General features: G+C 39.8%; 1 protein-coding gene across 3 annotated transcripts in view; it reads right to left on the bottom strand.

The window, feature by feature from the left end:
- Positions 1–2,252: 2,252 nt before the first annotated feature.
- The window catches only part of NAA25 (N-alpha-acetyltransferase 25, NatB auxiliary subunit), a 72,637-nt gene continuing 65,614 nt past the window's right edge, over positions 2,253–9,275 (bottom strand). For all 3 annotated transcript variants that reach the window (XM_082667596.1, XM_082667595.1, XM_082667594.1), the window contains one exon: positions 2,253–4,131. In XM_082667596.1, the coding sequence (XP_082523722.1) occupies positions 4,009–4,131 (123 nt within the window). In that variant the 3' untranslated portion in view covers positions 2,253–4,008. The remainder of the gene's footprint in view (positions 4,132–9,275) is intronic.

The raw sequence follows: 9,275 nt of genomic DNA, 5'->3' as shown, positions 1-9,275 counted from the left end.
GAAGCGGAGGTTGCAAAACTCTGTTCCCCAAGCATAAACTACTATAGGTACCCCACAAATAATTTTTATAAGCATTTGGCTCATGGTTGCTTAGCCTCCACTTGTTACTATGAAACACATGTCTGCATTGAGGCAGTGACAGCATCTCAAAAACAGGGAACATGAAAAAGTATAAACCTGAGCCCACCTTTTGGGGAAAGTCAAAAATGGCAGTGAGGTATATCCAAGTGCCCACTTTTTGTTAAAGGAAAAAGAGAATGTTGGGGTGGAGTTAATTCATAACTGAAGAAGCAGGCAAGAACTTTTTCAGGGCTCAAATAAGGGCATTTAGTATCATAGGACAGAAAGGAAACTAGGAGGAAAAACAAACAGCTCCTCTTTCTATTGTGTGTGTGTCTGAATAAATGATCTCAGCCTATGGGTTCATATACCCTTGGATAAATCATGTCATCCGCCTGCCTGAAATCCTCCAGTAACTTCCCACTAAATTTAGAAATCTCATTTCTTCCCCTGGCTACAAAATCCTGATTGCTCTAATCCCCACTCCACCTTCTATCTCAATCTGTACCCCTTTTCCGCTCCTTTCATTAAGTCCCAGGCACTTGAGTCTTTTTTTTACAGTCTCTGGAACATGCTCAGCAGTTTCCTGCCTTGGGGCCTTTGACTTGCATTCGCTTTTCAATAGCTGACTCTTCATCATTCAGGTCAGATGGCACCACTCAAGAGGTCCTCTTGTGACCCCACGTATCACATACCCTGACATATTTTATTAATCAGGACTTAATTACAAACTAATATTTATTTTTATTGTCTCTTCCCCCACTTCAGCCACTAACTAGGATATACAGTTCATTTACCATTATATCAGCAGAGCCTAACACGGAATCTGGCACGTAGTAAATAAGTGCTCAACACATAAATGTTGAATTAATGAATGCGAGCACGCAAGGTACTTTAAACAAAATAACTAGTGGCCCTGGAATAATTTTAAATTCACAAATATTACCTTCTTGCTGAGGAATATAACAATACAAAATTGAGATGACTTACACCATTTAAAAGGTTGTGGCTTCTAGGAATCTGAACAAAAATGAACCAGGCAGAAATGCCAACTTAAGATGAAAGTGTTTAAATAAATTAACCCATCCATTTTAAATAGATTTGCTATGCTTCACTTAATTCTGAAGAAGGAAGAATATATACTTCCCATATTAATAAATCACAGCAAAAAAGTAGGAAGAGTTTCAATAACAAGGCTGTAGATACATTGAAACCCCTTTTTATATTAAAAGTTAGAATGAAAGACAAATCCAGATTGAACATAGTGATTGCAAAATATAATGCAATTTTGAACAATTAAAATTATGAAAATATACAAAATTGATGGGCAACACAGCTAGGCATTTGTACATTTTCCATTATGTGGAGAACACTAAAAAGTTCTCTACCTTTTATCCACATCAGATAAATGATTTAAACCAAATGTTTGCTTTGGAGAGTCTTAGGATCTCAGTAGTATAAAAAGCAGTAATTTTTCAGTCTGTAAACAGTAGTCGTGTTTTTTCTCCTTTTCTTTTTTTTAAATATCAGTTTTCCACACAAAAACAAAATAAAACAAAAAACCCACACAAACTAAAAACAGCAGCAGCAGCAATGAGTTATTTGGGAATTCTCTTCAAATACCAATTACATACAATTGCTGGAGAGGGTGCTTTTTACTCATGTAAGAATATATGTGTATATATATATATTTTTTTTTAACTGTACACAATTTATAGTGCATGACAATTTCCAAAAGAACAGATCAATAAAAGATATTGGCCATTTCTGCATAATTTCATTCTTTTTACAATTATCTCAAAATGTAAGAGGTTGGATGTAATTGAAATGCTACATTTAGTAGGGAAATCAACATGTAACAAAGGAAGCATAACCCCAATGTAACATTATCTGTCACTAAAACCAGTAGAGGACCCAGATGCCCCTAGGCAAGAGACTAGGTAGGTAGACCACTGGAGTCACACACTGTCCCTGAGGACCAAGGCCAGCCCACTGAGCACACATATGCTAGAATGATCACTGTCAGTTAATAGACTTGTTTCAAAGAACATTTCTATTTCTACGTATAGTATTTTTGGATATTCAAAGAAACATCATTTCAAGAACACATGCCATACACACATACCCCCAACCCCATACACAAAGTTCCATCTAAATAGACCATAGTTTTATGAAATTATGATGTTATTAAGTTAGATTCAGAATCAATCAGAATTTTTAATTCATCTTGTTCAAGGCAGTTCTTTTCTTTTGGGGTGGGGTATAACAGTTGTGGCTACCAATTAACATCAAAACTGGTTTTTTTTAATTACTGGATAGACTAGGATTTCCAACAAGTCTTATTTTGACCATGTAATTCAGTAATTTTCAAAAAAGTTTCCCTACAAGTTGAGACAGTTATTAATCACCCTACCAAATTGTGAATCTAAGAAAGTCAAAATGATAGGGACAAAATGCAATTGCTTTGCATACAGAGATTTTCCAAGCTCTATTTTGGTTGCTTTTAAAAGAAAAAAGTATCACATTTCACTGGAGAAGTGAGTTGGAAAGGACCTTGAAGGTCTTCAAGACCAATCCTCCATCAGATATTTGAATCTCCTCATCAAATTCATTTCTTTGCTTTTCAGAATTATTAACTTTAACGGTATTTGGGTAACAAAGACCAAAAACAGAGGCACAGATTCAAACACAAAAAAGTTACCAAAGCAGTTGTATAAAATGTGTAACATTTTCAAGAGCAATGTTTATCTTTTCTGTCAAACCAACCTCTGAAGCCATAGTCTTGGGGAGCTCCAGATGAACAAAGTAAACACCATCCTGGTAATAATTCTCAAGTTTGAAAAAGGTAAACTGAACCTCAAGCCCAACTGATAACATTTCTTTTGCCAGCCTAAATCTTAAAATCTAGGTTAAATCCATATTAATATACATTCCTTCCTTTCTTCCTTCTCAAACCTCCCACTTAAAAAACACTAAAGTATTAAATCTTTACTTTCAAGCATATATACATGTATATACATTTACATATACATGTATATACGGTTGAAAATATACGTATATATGTAAAAGCATATACATATATATATATAGCTCACAAAACCAATGACACTGGTATTAGACTTGCCTGCATAAATTATGTACACCTCTCTTCTTTAAAACAGTGATTCCCGTCTTTCCCAAGTAGACAAAAGACAGCAAGCTAGTCCTCAGCAGGCTTATCAGTGGTCTGCACTACTTTCCCCTCCAAACAGCTGTAAGGTAACAGAAGGCTACTTCTGATTTAACTCTCACAGGAGCTAGGATGGGGATGTCTCGGCCATTGGGATTATTAAGCTGAAAACCGACAGCCTGTGGGCATCGGAGTGATGTCCTTCAGTGGCAGGTGCTTATGCCAAATTTCATCTGAGGTCCTTTGGGTACCTGCCTTGGGTTCTGTGGGAGCCAAGCATTTGAGGAAGCCTCAAAACTAAACTGCTAATGTGGAAAGAGGGCCTGCTCCCAATCATGGTCCCCCTCTTCTTCTGCTTTCTGCTTCCTAAGGCTCAAGGACCAGACCAAAACACGCACTGCTATAATGGTAGGGCCATTCAGCTGCTCTGAGGTCAATGCTTTATGCTTAATTTCTATTGCTGCTTTCCCCCCACCCCACCAGATGTTTCTGGTGATAGAAGGGAAGAAGAGTGGGGTTCTCTTGTGGCTGCCATATGCATATGAACATGTATAAAAAGTGGTCAAACCCAGATAAGGGTCCTGCTTCTGGTTTATATACAATAATTTAATCAGTTGTACACATTTAATACCTAAAAAATTAATTCACGATCAAAGTCCTTCATGCATTTTATGAGGAAGTTCTGGATTAAAATGATGGTCAATCAGATGTAGCTTTTGCCTGGGAAGATGATGTCATTTTCTGTTGTAGAGTCATCAGTGCTTGTGGTTCACACTAACTTAAATTTTTAGTTTCTTTGTAGTCTCAAGTCTTTTTTTCAGCAGCTCCCCAATTTCCAGAAGTGAGTGCAGGTAACTGCTCTGCACCTTCCCTTGTACAGTCTTTGAAAATTTTCTCTCTTCCTACAAAGGAAACAAGAATTAGTGGTCTTGCTCAGAAAGCATTCCCCCAGATTAGAGATCCTCAGGTATAAATTAAAGTTACCACTACCTCTGGTCTCACTGCAAGCTCCATCAGAATAGAGTGGGTCATTTTCAATTTCATTAAATGCAAAGATGGCTAAATTCATCACAGATGTATATTTTTCCATGTGACTTTTCACTGAGACCCCTGTTGCTTTAGCATTACCAATCTTTCAAGTAACCTTTGTTATAAATTATATCAAGTCGGAAAAGCGAGATTTCTGATTTCTAGTTTTCATCAAGAGAAAAAGTTAGGGGCTTCCCTGGTGGCGCAGTGGTTGAGAATCTGCCTGCCAATGAAGGGGACACGGGTTTGAGCCCTGGTCTGGGAAGATCCCACATGCCGTGGAGCAACTGGGCCCGTGAGCCACAACCACTGAGCCTGCGCGTCTGGAGCCTGTGCTCCGCAACAAGAGAGGCCACGATAGTGAGAGGCCCGTGCACCGCGATGAAGAGTGGCTCCCGCTTGCCGCTTCTAGAGAAAGCCCTCACACAGAAACGAAGACCCAACACAGCCATAAATAAATAAATAAATAAATACTTTTTTAAAAAAAAGAAAAAAAGTTAGAAAATTATTACTAAGTACTTTAGCCATAAAATTACTACTATTTTGTTATGAGCTGTACAAAGTGGAAAAATTGAGATTTCTTATTATTAGTTTCATCGGAAAAAAAGTAGAAATTTATTATTCATTTAGACTTATCACAGCCACTTTTTAAAGGCATCAAATTTACCAGTATCATCTTTTCTAGTTACAATATTGACAGGCCTCCCTCCATGTTGACAAAGTCCACGATCATGTTCCAGAGGCCAAACAACTAAAAAAGACCAGTTTTCCTAAGGCTGCTCAAATATGTGAGTTAAATATTTGCTGCACGTTTGACCTGTGGTAGAAAGCACAAAAAATAAAGGGGATGGAGTGTTCAAACACAGAAAGAAGGTTGGCTGAAAACTGGTTAGCTTTACATGAAGTTGGCAGTACTTTAAAGCCCAAAAGAAACCAACAAGTTTCTGACCCAACAAGTGGGTCATTTTATGACCCAACAAGTGCATAAAAAGGTATGTACACAAATACATTTCATTCAGTACTATATGTAAAAGCAAATGTATAGAAACAACCTAAAATATGTCCAATGGATGTGGTACATTCATATTTAGAACACTATACAGTTGTTTAAAAGAACAAGATTGATCTAGGTGCAGTAGCCTGGACAGAACTCTTGAATATTGGTTGAGTGAAGAACTCATTGGTTGAATTTATGCTTCTGAATAAAATAAAGTGTATATAATTTACTTTAAAAAAACCTAACAGATGTTAGAGTACATTATAAAGTTACATTAAGACCAGATGGATTTTAAAAAAAGGGTGGGGAGGAGGACACTTCCCTGGTGGTCCAGTGGCTAAGACTCCACGCTCCCAATGCAGGTGGCTCAGGTTCAATCCCTAGTTGGGAACTAGATCCCACATGCATGCCACAACTAAGAGTTCGAATGCCACAACTATGAGCCCACATGCTGCAACTAAAAGATCCCACATGCTGCAACAAAGACCTGGTGCAACCAAAATAAATAAATATTTTAATAAGGAGGGGAGGGTGTCTTGGCATACAACCAGTTTCAGTGGATACCGCTAGGGAAGAGGAAAGGGGACCAGGACTAGAGGTAGTACTCCAGAGGCCTTGTTCATAGTGTTTCAAGTTTAGAAAGAAAGGAAGGAAAGAAAAAAGTGAACCTAATGTAAATGGAACTGAAGTTGTTTTTTTTTCTTTTTTTTTTTTTAACCCAAAAGAAAGTACTAAGCACTACATGGATCCAATATTTGGTGGCCCGTGCTGCTCAGTATGTTATATGTATCATGACTTTAACAAAATAAGGCAATATACAGCCATTATTGTTTTGTTTAATCTTCACTATAACCCTATGAAGTAGGTATTATTTTATCTGAGCAGGACACTATGGGGCCTTCCTGGGACAGGCCTTCCCCCATATCCTCTGCTTTAGCTCTTCTCTGAAGTACCTAGATAATAGTATTTGATGCAAATTTCCTGAGTTGTTTTGCAGATGTGAAATCAATCCCCCCACCAAATGGAAGATGTTAACTACTTGATGACCATGAGCACATAAGCCCCAGGCCTCCTGGAGCCTAAGGACTGATAAAGTTAACCCCTGTGACACCACCCTGTTCCCCCATCATCAGCCAATCAGAGAACTGTGCACGATCTGATCACACACCCTGCGACCCTCCTCCCTCACCTGGCTTTTAAAAATGCTTTGCTGAAACCCTTCAGGGAGTTCTGGGCTTTTAGGGCATGAGCCACCCGTCTCCTTGCATGGTCTTGCAATAAACCTTTCTCTGCTCCAAACTCCAATGTTTCAGTTTGTTTCGGCTCACTGTGCACTGGGCATGCGAGCTTGCATTAACATTATTATGATTTCCATTTTCCAAATAAAGAAATTGAGGCCCAAAGAGGTTAAGCGACTTTCCCAAGGTCAAAAGATGAAGACAGAACCAGGGCTTGGAAAATCTAGCAAGTAGCCCAGAGTTAAGGATAACCTCTAGAATAATCAAAATGAGAAATCTTATTCCTCATTTCAGGAGGCAGATAGATCTTTCAACAAGAACAACCACTCAATCCTCTTGACAACAGCAGGGCTACTATGCCTGTCACCTTTGTATCCAACAGTCCTTCCCACATACCACTGAGGCAGGAGATAGATGGGCTCCAGGCTAGGCATTTACAACTGGCCTCCTGTTCACACCTCATGGGATGAGGAGAAGATGAGCTCCAGGCTGGACATTCATTATCAGTCCCTATTTACATTTCCTGAAGCAAGAGACAAACGGGCTCCAGGACTACATGTTTATGACTAGACTCCTGTCTATATTTCGAGATGTGCACCTCAATATAAAAACCAGCAACAGGGGCTTCCCTGGTGGCGCAGTGGTTGAGAGTCTGCCTGCGGATGCAGGGGATACGGGTTCGTGCCTCGGTCCGGGAAGATCCCACATGCCGTGGAGCAGCTGGGCCCGTGAGCCATGGCCGCTGAGCCTGCGTGTCCGGAGCCTGTGCTCCGCAACGGGAGGGGTTACAGCAGTGAGAGGCCCGCGTACCGCAAAAAAAACAAAAAAACAAAAAAACCCAAAAAAACAGGAACAGGGTAAATAACCGAACACTGGGCATTTTTATGGCAGGGACAGACTGGGACTAAACCCTATTAAATGATCCAGAGGTCACACACCTCCCATCCTTGGGGCAAGGGAAACACTACGCATGTGCAAAAGCCTACACAGCGTCAAAAAGGCAGGAGATGCCAGACCATAGTAAGTCCTGCCATCTCCTCCCAGAGGCCTTTGCAGTGGGATCCATCTTAACTTAGAGGTGCGTGCGCACCCAGGGGAGGGTCCAGAAACAAATTAGCCCTGGAGTCAAAACAATACAACTGGCCAAAAAGAAGACAAAGACCCGGAAGACTGACACCTTATAAAGGATTTAAACTTCCCAAAGGCGCTACTCTCTGAGTTCGCCTGTGCATCTTTCCGCATGTACTTTGCTTTTCCAATAAACTTTTTACTTTTCTTTACCTTCTGCCTCCTTGCCTGAATTCTTTCTTGCCAAGGCATGTAAGGACTAGGGACCCAGGCCCTAGCTGCTGGCCCCTGTGGTCCAGTGGTTAGGACTCCCAGTCTGGGAACTAAGATCTTGCTTCCTACTACTGCTCACTGTTGCTTGATGCAAGCTGCCGCTTACTACTGCCTGCGTCCGAAATCACCATGGGCTCTGGCTCTGCCAAATGACTCATGGTGCACCACACAATTCACTTTCCTGCCTCTGTGCTGTTGTCTGTGCCTCCTCCTGCTTGGGATTCCTTTCCTCCATTCCTGTCTGCCTGGTGAAAATTTATTAATCCTCAGATGTCCCCTTTCCAGTGAGACTCTTTTTGACTCACTCAGATTTCTGTGCCTATATCGTATCTCCAATTTAGTAATTTGTATGCATCGCTCTACAGCCAGACTCTCTACAGTAGGTCTTTGATCATTATATTTCTACAAGCTTTAAGCCCAACAATAGTGAGCTCAATAAATTTATATCTACTTATTGAAAATCTCCAAGATGTCCGGCAAAGCCCAACCACATGAAGCAATGTGACATCTGTCCAAGTGTGCAATCCTTAAGATTTTAAAAAATAGGTACTATAATTTCGAGTTCTTACTTTTCTATACTATTCACAAAAGGGGATGGGAGTTTAGAGCACAGAATGAGTTTGCATTTAATCTAAAAAGTCAAAAATTAAACAGCGCCAAATCTACTACTATGAATTACCAGATCTCTTTATAGGTAAAAGGGGTCCAAAAGGACTAGCAAAGACCTTTTGGCATGCATGTGGGGGCGGAAGGCAGATTCCTGCCTGGGATGTACCTGTTTCACAAGGATTTAATTACTAGGCCTTTACTGGGTAACCAAGTACCTGGAAGTCATAAAGGCTAATGGCAGACACAAATGTGTTTAAAGGTGATAGAGAAGAGGGAGAGGTGGAGGTGGTTCTGGATGGTGGGACTGGGAGGTGCTACTCTCTATTTTCTAATTCTCTTGTAACAAGCATACGTTTTTGTCTGTAGAGAAACAGTGAAACACTACAGAGCAGTTAAAAGGAACAAGGTAGATAAGTTACTTATATGTAACGATCTCCTAGAGACTAAACAGAAAAACAAGAGACTAAACAATATGTATAATACGCTATCATTTGTGTTTAAAGGCAAGATGTGGGGGGGAGGGGCACGGTCATAACGTACTTGCAAATGGGTTCTCTAACTCAGGAAGATTACACAAGAAATCATTGATAACAGCAGTTCCTTCTAAAAAGGGAACTAGGGAATGGGTTAGAATGGAAAGGAGGCAATTCACTGGATTTTCTTTCTTTACTCTGAATTTTTTTACCATGTACATATTTTACTTTTTAAAACAATGTAAGGCTTAAAAAAAGGAAGACAAAAATACTAAAGAATTAATAATCCATCAATCAGTACCTCTAATTACCACTGAAGTCTATATTCATTCTAGTGCACATAAGAAAGCAGTTGAATA

Source organism: Grampus griseus (genome assembly GCF_964374135.1).
Source record: "Grampus griseus genome assembly, chromosome: 12".
NCBI classification, from domain to species: Eukaryota; Metazoa; Chordata; class Mammalia; order Artiodactyla; family Delphinidae; genus Grampus; species Grampus griseus.
This window is presented reverse-complemented; position numbering and strand designations above follow the sequence as displayed.